At 37.1% G+C, this 14,893-nt stretch overlaps 1 protein-coding gene and 1 long non-coding RNA gene across 2 annotated transcripts; both read left to right on the top strand.

The window, feature by feature from the left end:
* The first annotated feature begins 131 nt into the window (after positions 1-131).
* Positions 132-3,976, top strand: LOC113288295. Its single transcript, XR_003330558.1, has 5 exons — positions 132-575; positions 1,153-1,295; positions 1,580-1,683; positions 2,127-2,831; positions 3,468-3,976. It is a non-coding gene; the product is annotated as an uncharacterized LOC113288295 (long non-coding RNA).
* Positions 3,977-7,208: 3,232 nt separating this feature from the next.
* Positions 7,209-9,302, top strand: LOC113288294 (DNA repair protein RAD51 homolog A-like). Its single transcript, XM_026537287.1, has 4 exons — positions 7,209-7,415; positions 7,497-7,598; positions 8,479-8,832; positions 8,917-9,302. Exons 2-4 carry the CDS (start codon positions 7,585-7,587, stop codon positions 8,945-8,947), a joined length of 399 nt encoding a protein of 132 aa, XP_026393072.1. The 5' UTR covers positions 7,209-7,415; positions 7,497-7,584; the 3' UTR covers positions 8,948-9,302.
* Positions 9,303-14,893: the final 5,591 nt, after the last annotated feature.

Genomic DNA, 14,893 nt, shown 5'->3' with positions numbered 1-14,893 from the left:
TTGGGCCAAGGCCTCGGTGCCTCACTCACACAGGCCTGGAAGGTCCTCGAGGAACGGGTTTGAATGCTGCCTTCTATAGGGTAAATGAGTAATTTCAGTTCATCTTCTGTGGTTTACATCTACGTTACTCTCTCTCTCCACCACCCTCGACTTATCCTCTTCTCTGCCTTTTCACTCAAAAAACATTTCCCATTGCCGCCGCCACCACCACCGCCGTCTGAAATGGCATACCTACTCCAAATCAATACCCCAGGAGGATTACTCGATCTCAACGTACGCCTATCTAATCACAAAAACCATCTGCCAGAGAAATATGCTTGGAAATCAATGATAGCCAAAATGAAAATTGTTCAGTAAATGGAGATGATATTGAAGAAGATCTGAGAAGACAAGCTCAGATCGTTTGAATGGACATAGAAGTGCAGTCGAGTTGAACTGGAATCTGTGTTTACGAAGAAGATCGTGTGAGATGTGAAGCTGAATGTGATGTATGGAGATGAATTTTAAAATTATCAAATTTGATTGGTAGTGTGAAGATTCTCCACTTAAAAGACTAGTGATTTTTGGTTTGTCAGGTATGAATTTGATCTGTGGTGGTGATTTTTGATATGTATGAATTTTGATTTTGGATTCTGAGATGTTTCTGCTAGAATTTGGGAATGCAATTTTATGATCAATTCGGAGTAGACATTAGTCGATGAGCTTATGTAGTTGATTTGATTGTATTAGAATGCCATTTAACTAGTGAAAAACAACTGAGCTAGTAGTTATGGAAAAATGAGTTTTCTTTGTAATTTTTTTTTTTTTTTTTGAATTGTAGCCCAGACGGCCTAGATAGGTAGGTGCATAAGCGTATGAATTAGGAATTAGCTTCAAATGCAAGGCTGTTTTAGAGGAGATCTTGTTTATGTATAATGAGATTCCATATTTCATTTCAGACACTAAGTGCAAATTATTGTAAAATATTCACATTAGACATTTGATGGCAAACTGACTAAAAAACATACCTTTGTGGCTTTGTCCATTGCCAAACTCATTTTTCCGCAACTACTAGAATCTAAAATTGCCCATATGATAATATACACAAATAAGAATAAGAAGAATTTCTGTTTTATTTTACACTGACATTACCTTTTCCTTTCTTTCTTCTAGTATTGTTGTTAAAAGAGTTACTTGTAAGAAAAATGTTTCCAGCCGGTGGATGATTTCTAAAATTGAGAAGCCCCATTTTCTTATCCTCGGAGGAGCTCATGTGTATCAACTGGTTATCAAGTTTAGAGATCATATGGCAGCAGGTTGTTACCGTCTACATTCTGCTATCACTCATCAGTTTAACGTACATGGGAGGAAAGATCTTTAATATACCTTCTAAAGTAATTTAAAAAGATAAAATTAAACTCAAACCAAACATTTCATCATGGATTGTCAGTATCTGCAGATACTGTGTCTAACATTTCATACCTGTGTTGGAATTTGGATAATGAGGCACATGTTTAGATCCATATTTCGTAGATATGGACGGGGTTTTTCTTTGTTTTCCTTGAACTTTTCTTCTTATTTTCTCACTTCTTTTATACAGGAAACATTTCATTTGAAGCACATGGGAGTGTTGGGAAGGGAGTAAGGAAATAGGTGAAGACACTTATGTTCTTTCAAGAGTGCCCCAAGTCATTGGGTTGTACTGTAAGTTCTATAACTCTATTTTCTTAATTTGTCAGAATATTGTCTGGGTCTTGTAGTCTTGTAGACTTCAATGCAATCCACAACTTGAGCGTAACACATCTAAATTGCCTATACCCATTCACTGGAATCTGTCAATCTGATAGGGTATATATACCTTTGATCTGGATTAGTGATAGGATCTTTTTTATATGGACGCATTATGGAGCCGAAATTTTTCTTTGACGGGCGCATTAGTTTTCACATTCATGCCTGTAGGATGATGCTTTTTGAATTTTCTAAAATATGTTAGATTCTATTGACTGAATATTGAGTGGAGATACTATTTTAAGATCTTTACGAGTAGATAAAGCAGTTGGATAAAATGTAACTTTTCCCAAGAGAAGTTTGGTGTTTTCTCACACTGATCCTCATTCACCCAGTTCCACTATATTGTGCACACGCAGGTTCCATAACATTGTCGCTTGGTTTCGATATGCGTTGATTGACGTTCACTCAGTAGACCTTCCACCCTCAAAACTTGATTTCAGCTACGTAAATCCAGAATGGGTAAAGAAAGAGGTCAATCTGGTTCAGTGACTACAAACCGAGATAGCGACGAATATACTTGAAATTAATCGATTGAGAGTGCAGTTGCTCTTCCATTCGTATGTGTGGGACCAACGACTGATTCCTGCAGCAAAATTATACAACAACAGACACCAGGAAGGGCTCAACAGCTCTATACAAGAATATATGGAGGAGTCTATAAGTACTGCAGATAAGCTTGTATCAACAAACTCAACTTCCAGGCAAGGTGGTAAAGATTCTCCCAGTTTTGACTCCGTACTTACAGATCAAGATGTGATAAAAAATTGCAAGCTGGAAGGAAGTGGTGAGCAGGTGGATTCATTCCAAATCATAACACCCCAGAGCCACATCTTTTATCTAGCTTAAGTTTAAATGCCCAGGCCGATCCTTTGGAACCTGGAATACATGTGCGGAGGGCAAATTGAGAAAGTCAGTTCCCGATTGTACTGAACCTTGATGCAGCATGGAATGTTGAAAACATGCCAGGGAGTACGATATTGGAAATTAAGGGTGAAGTGGCAGCAGATTCAATCAGTGCAAGAAGCCCAACTTGGCTGGCAAAATTTTTGGGTGTCTATCAGGTATCTTTTTCACTGTTTTTTATACTAAGTCTAACATCGAACGAGTAGCTCAAATTCAACAGCATTCACTAAGTTTTGATTCGCTTATTCTAGTAGAATTCGCTATTTGAAGCTTAGAAGTTTCTACATTGCAACAATTATACTAATAATATTCTAGGAATGCCAACACAGTATATCTAGTAGAGAAGGAAACGCATTACAATCATTCAGCTAGATGTAGATTAGGAAACAATTATACTAATAATATTCTAAGAGTGACCTTGTTTTTAATAGAAAAACAGAGAAAGTGCTCAACAGAGCAACAGACTCACTGGTACAACAGGTGGCCATCTTGGCATATCTAGCACCATGATGAACCCCCAAAGTTTGATGAATGTTATTTCTAGTTATCCTTAACAGTGGGAATATGAATAGACCGGTAGGGCATCAAAAAGCAGTTGAAGGTTAGGAACTTTCCAATTTAAGTTTTGAAGTAAAGTAGAGTGACTGGATATGTGAGCGAATCTAATAGCACTAGAGTTTAGTTTTCCTAGTGCAAAATCAATAGCTTCCACCATAGCTGAGGGTGAAACTTCCTTTTAGTGTTACTTCATCTTCTGCTAGATGTGGAAACTCATTTCACTTCTGTGCTTGTAGTTTTCTGGGTTCAGGAGGAACCTCATTTATCTTCAACGCTGCTGTCTTCAACCTCTTGGCAAACTCAGAACATTGCATTGCAGCTTTATGATCCATCTGTACGAATCCGTCAGTGCGGTCCCTGCCTAGAATGTGGTTAAGCAAGAAATGAAGCTGATCTGGGTCGATAATCGACATGTTCTCCCTGGGCCTGGTGATTTTGCAAGTCCCATTTACCTTGACACTGTTGGCGAGATAGTCAGCTGCGAAGTTGGCTTCCCTTGGCAGAGGTGTGAAGCTGATGTGATGATCCCAGTTCCGTCTCCCATTTGAGCTTACGATCTGCGCGTCAATAGATTTCATAATGCTTTGGTATAGGACCAGATATTTCTTCTCATACAAGTTCAACTGTAATAGGGGATCCATGTCATGTATGTGAGGTCGTAGTCTATCATCATCCAATATTTTTATCACGAACCTATTATGAATATTATCGGTTGAAATTTCAAGTGGTAGCCAATCTGTCCCCATCTCTTGAGAAGCTCTTTCAACTGTTAACAACTCATAGAAATCGATCTCTTCTGTTGGGTCATCGGATACCATGTGTTCGCCAGTGCAAACTGGTTCCAAAGAACAGTTTCTATCCATCCACACCCTGCCCTGGGAACTACTTTTCGATGAGATGGAGTTGGATCTTCCTTCTTCTTGGATAAGGATGCATCAATAGTTAATCTGTACCAGTTTTTCTTGGCTGGGCGATAAGTAACAATGTACTTTTCGTTTGCTGGTGTTACTGGTGGTGGAGAACCCTGATTTTGGGCATACTAAAATCTTTCAAGGCATACCACATGAAGACAAAAAAGATTGTGAAATAACAAAATCAGATTACCCCTTAACCCAATTTTTTTAATGGAAAATCTGCCCTTTACGATTAGTGTTAGTAATATTGATTAGTGATTAAATATTTTGTTTAGTGATTAAGATAATTTTCAAAATTATAAAAGGTTGTTTAGATGATTTTTTTGATCATGGTTCGGCGAAACATGTTGAGGTTCGGCTCACATCTATGAGCCGAATCTACCAATTGATGAACGGTTCGGCTCATATCTATGAGCCGAACAACATCCTGAATAGCCCATAAAAATAATAATTACTGGTTCGGCTTATATTTCGAAAATCGTATGAGCCAAACATCAATTTGTTATTTTTTGGGTTAAAATATTGTTATTGGTTCGGCACATGTTGAGAATATCGTAATAGCCGAACCTCATAAATCTGCTAGGTTCGGCACATATTATGATTATCGAATATGCCGAACCCCTATGCATCTCTATCTGTGACTAGGTTCGGCTTGAAATTTCATGAAATTTTAAGCCGAATTGTTCATATACACTTACAGGAAGCTTTTGTGATGAACAATTCGGCTAAAAATGCAACTCAATTTTGAGCCGAACCCAACACTGTAACCGTCATTTAATCGATGAAAAACAACAAATAGGAGATTGGGTTTGTAAAACTTACTTTCTTATCCTTATTTCCGGAGTTGGAGATGCAGTTGGTTCAGTTTCTGGTTCAATTGGTGGTTGATTTTCAGTTTCTACACCTTCATCTTCAATTGGTTCTTCTTCTTCAATTGATGGATTAGAAGACGATTTGGTTTGCCTAGTCCCTAGTTTTCTTTGTACGAGTCATTATGTGGTTGAGTTTAATCGACGATCAAATTTTTACGAATCGACAATTAATCACGATGATGAATTTTTTTTCGCAGGAGGGGGAAGAGTTCGGCTAGAGGAGGAGGAAGAAGAAGAGATGTTAAGGGAAACTGATTTTGATTAGAAAACTGATTTTAAATTTTTATATTAAGGGTACATAGGTAATTGAACTACCCATAGGGTACCCCTTATAAGGTCATCCAAGATGGGACTATTGTTTTGTATGCCTTGAAAGATTTTGGTATGCCCAAAATCAGGGTTCGTGGTGGAGGCCAGTATTGGGGTTTTGTCAAATTCATTCTGTAAAAAGCCCAATGCGTGAAACGAACTCTCTCACTAAACAGCGGCTTCGATCCAGTTAAAACCGGAATTGGATTACTGTACTTGCGGAGATGCAAGTAACTCAAAAGATCATTTTCTTCTACCACTTTAGGATACTCAGAGCCTATGTAAATGCTAGTAGATTTCTTCAGCGAAGAAGAAGAAAACAACAACTTGGATAAAGAAAAGAGAGATGACAATTTCCCATCTTCAAACCCTAATTTTTTTCTTGCTGAAGAAAGTAATAACGAAGATGGCGACGAAGTAAATTGGTGAAACCCTAGGTTTTTCAAGACCGATCTTAAGAACCCCATGATAGAAAAAGGTACCTGTGATGTTTGGTTGATGATGTTGTTGCTGTGAATTCATCCACGAATCCGGTGCTCCTGATTACCTCCAATTTGAAGAATTCTCAATTTCACGAGACGAGATGTTCTTCTTCTGATTTCCCAATTCCAGGAGATGATCTTTTTCAAATTCCTAATTCCTTCTGAATGTGTTTTTGATTCTTGTGTGGATATTGGGTTTAGTTGATGGGGATGGGTTTAATCACGCACTCTGATCTTTATCTGATTTACCAATTTCAAGCGACGAGATGGTGTTTTTCCGTATTCCAGTTTTCAGGTGATTTGATTTTTTGTGAATTCCCAATTTCTCTCTCTCTGGGGTGGGGTGGGATTTTAGGGTTAAGTTGATTTGATGATGGTGTCCGCGTATTTATAGAAATAGATGATGTTGCAGTTTAGATCTAATTTTCCTTGGTTTCATGTAGCCGGTTGTGTTTTTTTCTTTCCTTCTGATTTTTAGAAACTTGGGTAGTTTCTAAATCCTACATCCGGCAAGTTTTTTTTTGAATGGGTTTGTTTGCTCTGTTTGTGTAGTACATGAGTTTGTAGTGGACTGGCTCAATCCTCTATTTCAATTTCGTTATCTGTAGGTGATTTATTATTAGAATACAATTTTAGGAGATTCAATGTTCTATGTTGGTTACTGAATATACAGACATGGTGTGATCGTGTTGACAACTGGCTTACTTATCATGTTCTAAGCACGACGATTTTCATAGTTACCGGAAATCCCTCAAATCTTAATTTTGGATTGATCTAAATTTTACAGGATGCGGATGAAAACTCGGATGCTTTCTTACAACCCTAGAGGAGTGGTGGAAAAGGAATTTCTTTCTTCAAAGTCCCCCGAAGGACTTGGATGCGAATGAAGTCAAGAGGAAATGGTGCTTCTTTGTCATGACATTCGCCGGATGAAAAATAGCCTACCACACAAATCTCCGACACTGGGAACTCATTAATGCAAGTTAGAGGTATGCATTTTTCATTAGTTTACAAACTGAACTCAATTCATTAAAATATAGTGCCATGACAACAGAAAATTGGTTTTCGGGGATTTTCAAAGAATGAACATGAATATTTCTGGCTATGTTGTAATAGGCGCTAGGCGAGCGCCTAAGATTTAGAGAACAACAAATGTAAGAATAACTTGGCGCCTGGGGGCCTTTTTTACAATGTAGATTTCTGGTTCTTTAGTTTTCGACCACTTCCACGATTTCCTTGAAAATTAAAGTTTGACTAGTTTGGGGTATGTTCTGTTTATGTCGTTTTGCAGGCATCTAGGATAGCTACAATCGATTTGAAGAAGCTTAAAGATGCTGGTCTGTGCAAGACGATCTGTTGCTTACTCTCCTTGGAAATAATTACTTCATGCACAAATGAATTGCTGAAGCTAAAGTTGATAAGATCATTGAAGCAGTGTCGAAGCTGGTTCCATTGGGTTTTACTGGTGCCAGTCAACTCCATGCAGAAAGGCAAGAAGGTATTACAGTAGATCATGAAGCATTTAACAAGGGGGGGATAAAGGAAAAGCAATGTACATTGATACGAAGGGCACTTCCAGGCCACAAAGACTTGCAGATTACGGGCAGGTATTTTGTGAAGCTTATCTTTGGTCATTTTAGCTTAACATAAACCGTGTCTTAATTATGCTGAATTGCTGATGCTAGCAGGTTTGTACTAAATGGTGCTTATGTTTTGGAGAATGTGGTGTATGCTGGAGCCCATCAGTCAAAACTTCTTCTTGAACCAGCTCAGAAGATGGTAGAGACGGGGTATGTTACTCTTTTGTATTGGATCACATTCTCGTGATTTTTCTGAACAATGATGTTGAACAACACTTGAGACAAATTAGGGTGAGAGACAAACTTGATAGATTCTGTTGAGTTCATATGACCGGTAACACGACAAACGTAGGTTCAACCAAGTTTCTTGAGCCGAAATAATTATTGCATATTATTATGCTCATTGGGTAAGATAAACCTCCCAAGTAAGCTTACAGCGTGTTCATTTGGGAGAATTAAAAATCTAGTAACCGGACCAATTCTCGCAAATGAACGCACTGTAAAATCTCAGAATCCGATTCTTTAGGAGTGGGATTACCCCCAAAACTGAAATTTGGATTGCATTGTTAATCGGATGCATGCAATGGAATCAACTGGAAAATGACTAATATGCCCTTTCAATACTAATATATCAGTTAGAATTTAACACTCAATAAACATTCAATTCAATTTGTGGTTTGATCCAATCAATTGAATTTTCTGAAACCTTGTCCTGTATCTGTACTATAACCTATTGAAACTTAATTGAGGAGGTTAAAGATCAAATAACCCAAAGTTGATTTTCAAACTTTTTTTTTTTTTTTTTTTTGAAGGATGCTAAAGTCACAATATAATATCTTGATTCTTTTGGCAGAAAACTTGAAACGGACACTATATTTCTCAAGTCAAGGAATGGATTCCCTGTAATCCCATTATTGGAACCACCTGTAATTTGATTATTTGTCCATCCCATTCTCCCAAACGAACACGCTGTTAATATCTTTGGTGTACTGCATCAACTGATACTTTATACAATTGAATGTGCCTACAATCTTATCTATTCTGGATGAGATGAATTTCTGTATCTTGACGTATTTTCTTTTGAGCACAGGTTTGCCCTCGTGATTGTGGATATTGCTACAGCTCTCTATAGGACAGGTTTCTATGGAAGGGGAGAACTGCCAGCTAGACAAATGTATCTTGCGAAATTTTTAAGGAGCCTGCAGAAGTTGGCTGCAAATAGAAATACATCCTTCTTTTACAGGGGACTTCTCAGTTTAGTATTTGAAAGATTTTCTCTTAACTATAACCACCGTGGGATGCTGCTATGTTGTTGTTGTAGGTTTGGTGTTGCTGTAGTTATTACTAACCAAGTCGTTGCGCAAGTTGACGGTTCTGCTATGTTTGGTGGGAAACAGTTTAAACCTATTGGTGGAAACATCGTGGCTCATGCTTCTACGACTAGGTTTGTTCTTTATGATGAGTCTCTGTATCCTTCAACTGCATTTTGTTCGGTTACTAATACCATTCTGATATGCAATTGCTTAAGGGAAGGGCAGAGGAGCGTATATGTCAAGTAATCAGCTCCCTCTCTGAAGCACGGTTTCTAATATCTGCAGAAGGTGGCACTGATGGCAGGAACTGTGTTTATAACCCCATTATCTCTTTCTTACTCCACCGAAGGAGAGGAAATTGCACGCAATCCGAAGAATTCGAGTTGTTGTATATCTGCAGTGGGGGTTATTCATCCAAGTATAGCATGTTCATCTTGATTCGGTGGCGCCATCGTAAATTTTCTCCTTGTGGGGTCAAAATTGTAATTTAAATTGGGAGGCAAATTCTAGCGTGGGAGGGAGGACTGAGGAGTTTCCAGTTTCGACTGGACCCTGGATATTAACAGGGACGGTATCTTAAATACAGGACCGACAAGTTAGACAGGGCCAAAAAATTTAGTTTTATTGATTAAGTGTGAAACGGCCGACCAAAAAAATGGAAAGTAATTTGATTAGAAAGAGTAGTCAATTGACTTCCACAGTGTGATTTCTATTAGAGATGGTAATGGCAATATTTAATAAGGGCGCTCCTTTATATACCCCCAAGAAATGTTAACGATACCCCTTCATTACTCGTTAACTTTGTACCCCAAATTAACAGAAAATTGTCATGAAAAATGCTGCTCAAAGTATTGAATAGACGGATCATTGCTTGTTTTTCAAAATAAAAAAAATAAGCCCTATAAAATAAAATTTTGGGATATCATTTTCTTGTTTTGATTATACGTAGAATTTGATGTAGGGTTATCCCATCTTATTTTAGACTAAAAAGCTCGCTGAGAATCAAATATAAATCATCACGGCCGCTGCTTCTCCTACAACAACACCACCTCAACTTCAGCTCTTCCATTGCTAAGGAGTGGTAAGACATGGATCCCAAGTACCGAACAAATACCTTGTGAAAATCAAGCTTTGTTTTTGAAACCCTGGAAAGGGTTACGATTGTAAGTGTCTTTTCTTTCCCGGGTTTCCCTCTTCTGATTTTTGTGGGGCTGTGTGGTAACCATTATTTTAATGGATTATCAGCCCATAATCCATTACGCAGATTATAATGGATTCTATACGTGTTTGGTAACCATTATAATAATTAAAATTGAAAAAATCCATTATTTCCATAAGCAGAAAAAAGTTGTTTTGAAAATTTATTATAATCAATTATTTTTTCCAACAAATTCAAGTTGAATTTTTCCTTCTTATTTTTTCTAAACGGTTAAGATAGAGACACAAAAACTACATAAGACTAAAAAAAATGGTAGATCATTGTTCTTTCCTCTCCTTTTTGAGATCACCATTCTAAGATAATCAATTATTTGAGAAAATTTATTTTAAAAATGATTATATCAAAATCATTTATCTATTTATGATTATCTATAATCATAAATAGATAATCATAAATTTTACCAAACAAGACCGTTATGTTTAAATTCTTGGGTTCTATTTATTTATTTGTAGATGCAGACAGACAGGATTGGAAATCATAAGGGCTTAGAAAAGATTTAGAATTCCAACATTCTGATCAAAAAAAAAATGATACAACATAGAGATTCAACCACCTAGTCGGAGTTGTAGTTGGGATGAAGATTCTCAACTATTACAACTCATACCGAAGTTCCCTATTTTGGATCATCACCATCGTTTAGGGATTTTGTTTTAGTTGCTGAAAGTTGGGGTACCGCTATCAAAATTTCCAAAACAAATCATGACTTTTATGTTAACCGAATTATAACTAACGTAATAACTAATGAGGGAACCATTAACATTTCATGGGGTATATAAAGGAACACCCTTTAATAATGCTTGTTTTCATGGATCAGCTGATTCAGCTCCTCTTTCATTTTAAGGTAGAATTGATTAGGGGATGTATGCAATGTGTTTATCAATGTCATGGATGGTGTTTTTATGGGGATGCAAGTGATTGCAGATTCATTCCACATGCACCGGTTAATGCAGTCCCTGCAAGTAAAATAAATGCTAGTCAGAATGAGTTTTTTCCCAGCAGAGAAATTCACTCGCGTCACTGAGTCGGTAACAGAGATAAACACGGGGCACGTGTAAGGGTTGGGTGGATATAACTTCCTCTGTATATTTAAATTTCTATAGGTTGAGCTGATATGAAGATATAGTCAGTGAAATCAGGAACCCTTTAAGGCAGAGCCGGTCTTGAGTCTAAAAAGGACTTGTGCGAAAGAATTTCACAGGACCTTTTATAAAGTCAAATTTTATTTTATTTTATTTTATTTTTGACGCAAACGGTAACTCTTAATGTCCACCTACAAGAACAAAAATACCTCAAGCAAACTCAAAATATATAGCCAAAGGCAGGTGCCTGCAATAATAATATCATAAAGATTCAAAATGCATTCATGCATGGTCAGGAGCTGAAAAATATAACAAAAACAAGTAGTGGATTGAGGAACTTAACTATCTCACCCAAGGTCTCACGTTCCAGTCCTAGTGAAGGCAAAGACTTTTTCATTTTTGATCACGTTCCAGTCCTAGCAAAGGCAATGATTTTTTCATTTTTGATAGTTGGCTTACTGGGTTTGGAGGGGAAAGCGATTATACACCATAGGTCAATAGGAAAAAAGGCCCCTGGCAAAGCTGGGCCCTGTGCGGTCGCACACCCTGCACGGCCTCAGGCCCGGCTATGATTTAAGGTATTGGTTGTATCATATCCAAATTAAAAGCATCGATTTGATACAGTTTCATACAATTAACGATTTTGATATTTTTCTCGTATTTTGAATGAACATGATTCGAAATTAATCGATTCTGATCGACTGAATTAGTTATTTAACCTGGCTAAATTGGGGCATATACCACTTAATTGGGGCCTATAGGTTTTTCCTTCTCACACCCCAAATTATTCTAGGCACCCAAAACTTATAAAAAATACTAATTTACCCCCACATTAATTTCTAAAACTCACTCATATAAATTCTAATCTTTCTATTTTCAGTAAATCCAAAATCAAAAAAACCTAAACCTAAAAATTCTTTCCATCTCTATCATAAACTTTCCAAATTCTCAAAACCCTAATCAATTTTTTTTTCATCCTCTACTCCGACGATCTTCGATCCAACCAAGAAGAAGGTAAATTTCCATCAACCCATCTTCTTATCTTATTGATTTACATCTTTAAATCATCGTTTTTGACAAATCAATACTCTGATTACACCGAGAATCGGTTTTTATTTACCTATCGAATAAACCGATTCTGGATTTTTTTTCCGACCATGAAGAGCATGCACAGTAATCGGTTTACATTAGGATTAACATTATCCGATTGTCGAATGGTAGGTGTCTGAAGTTCATGTTTCTTTCAGAATCGGATTTTATACATGTACCACATAAACCGATTTTAGAGGTCTCTTCAGAATCGGGTTACATATATTTCTTTATGTACCGATTTTTTACTTGATTTTTGTTTATTTTTTGTGCAGAATGGACATCAGACACCTACCATTCGAAAATCGCGATTTAATCGTGGAGGATATCTTGAGGCAACCATAAAGAGTGTCGGTGAGGAGCCTATACAAGTTTTCATTCGGAGCTGAAACCCGGCTTGAACAAGCCCTGACATTGATTGATAAGCTTTCACTTGAAGAGCTTATTGAGGTCATCACCTTCGCCAAAATAAGGAGAAACAATATTTCATCTGGGAGGGAGGTCCATGCAGAAATGCAAGATATGTGGGAGCTAATGGTTGAAGCACAAGCTGCTTCTCCTGATGGTGGTGATGCTGCTCCTGCTGATGGTGGTGCTACTGGTGCTGGTGCTCCTGCTGATGGTGGTGATGCTGGTGTCGGTGCTCCTGCTGTTTAAGTTTTAGATATTAAAATTTTAAGTTTACAAGACTTGTGGTTATTTTAAGTTCTTAACATTCTTTTAAGGTTTTTATTTTGGATGATATCTGTGTTGAACTTGATGAGCTTGAAGCTTTAATTATAATTATGTGTTGCTCTATAATTCTAGCCTGACATGTCAAGAATAGGTTTACTCGATATGTCATTATAAACCGATTATGCAAGCCAATTTTTCTGGATGTATAGAATCGGATCACTTATGGAAATATATAAACCGATTAGTGTCGATCAAAATTCAAAATTTAAAATGACTCTAATCGGTTTACTTTGGTCGCAAGAAAGACCGATTCCTTGTGGCATATAAACACAATCGGATTTTATAGTCCTTCTAAAAGACTGATTATTTCAAATTTTACACGTTTTCCAAAAAAATAGCCGTTTTGGACTTTCTCTATAAATAAAGACCTCACCCTTGGACCCCATTTGCCCGAAAATTGATCATTTTATTCCCCCTCACTCCGTATACTCCACAACTACTCATTTCCTACATATATAATACAAGAAATGGCATCATTCGACTCAGCGGAAGATTTGGAAATCACGAAAGCATGGTATGCGGAAAATCGGCTTAGACGTCAATCCTCCGAAAGAGAGGATTCAACAATCTTTTGGGTTAAAGTACACAACAAATTTATCGAAGAATATTGAAATCCTAACGCAAGAAGTGTTCAAGCCATCCATGAAAGACACTTAGTCATCGAAAATGCGATACTTGCATTTTTAGCTCTCCAACCTCTAATTTTTAACGCTCGCCCCTTCACCTTCTCCATTGCACAATTTGTAAGTAATTTTGTGGTTTTTTTACGTACCCCATGTTGTGTTATCTTCCAACGAAACACCAGTAACAAATGTAAGCTTGTTTTTGTGTTTTTGTAGCACGAAGTCGTGAAAGCGCGCTACTTGGAAGTAAAGGGGGAAGCATTCGCATTCGATGAAACCTGTCACTTCTTGGCAGATAGAATCCCGGAGGATAACCCAGACTACTTGGATGCGGTATCGTCTTCGTCGGAGGAAGATTGATAGCTTTAGAAGTTTTTGTAAAGGTTTTGTGGGTAGACCTCTATTTAAACCCTCACGAGACTATAACTCGTCCACTAGGGTCGCCTAGGGATTTAAAGGCTTGATGCATGTGCTAAATGCATCCTACAATAATAATGCGATGAATGAAAATTGGTAATGAAAGGAAACAATCGGTTTATATATGTCATAAGAAAAATCCGATTTCCATAATCGGATTATAAAACATGTCAAAGCGATTTTGGATGTCCTCTGGTAATTCTAAACACCAATCCAGAATCGGTTTACAAGTGAATGAACGTAAACCGATTTTGTGTAACTTTTACGAAATTTTTTTTCAAAATGTTGATGTTTTGATGAACTCTCTAACATTAGTTAATCTCACATCCAAAAAAAAATTAACCCCTAATATGATTAATTAGTGCTAATTAATCAGGGATAAAATAGGTAGTTTTGTAATTATTTTGATAAGGGATGGTGTGAAGTGATTTCTAATGACCTTTTTCGTCATCTAGCTATAGACCCCAATTGAGTGGTATAGGCCCCAATTTAGTCAGAGTATTTAATTAACTTCAAACCATAGATTTGTTTGTTAATGAAGTTTGATCGAAATCGAGAGGAAGAAGAAGAAAAAGGAAAAATAAAATAAAATAGAAGTTTTTGGAGGTGGTCGGTTCGAACTCAAGACCTCTATTTTGATTTTAACAAAAATGCCCTAAAACAATTAAGATGATTCCAACTTCCATGTCCTTTTTTCTTTCCGAGCATTTACGCGATCGCCCTTCAACTTCTGCTTATTTATGAAATTGTCTAAAACAGAAGAAAAACATAAATTACGCCTACAAACTTTTTGAGGGGCATTTTCGAATTTTTACTAATAGACAGACACCAAATCCAATCTTTTTGTGTCAAATTGAAAAAAAAATGTCATGCTTCACAATGACATAAAGTCACAATATATAGAGTCCTCCCTCGCTTCGTTCGGTCGGCCTAATTAACCCTGAAAATGTACACTTTCCTCCTATTCTTCTCCAGTTCACAGTGATCTTCAATTCTAGATGACAAACATTCAATCCTAATCCTTATCTTC

The sequence above is a fragment of the Papaver somniferum genome, chromosome 6 (genome assembly GCF_003573695.1).
Source record: "Papaver somniferum cultivar HN1 chromosome 6, ASM357369v1, whole genome shotgun sequence".
NCBI classification, from domain to species: domain Eukaryota; kingdom Viridiplantae; phylum Streptophyta; class Magnoliopsida; order Ranunculales; family Papaveraceae; genus Papaver; species Papaver somniferum.
The sequence above is the reverse complement of the archived record's forward strand: the minus strand, read 5'-3'. Positions and strand labels throughout refer to the sequence as shown.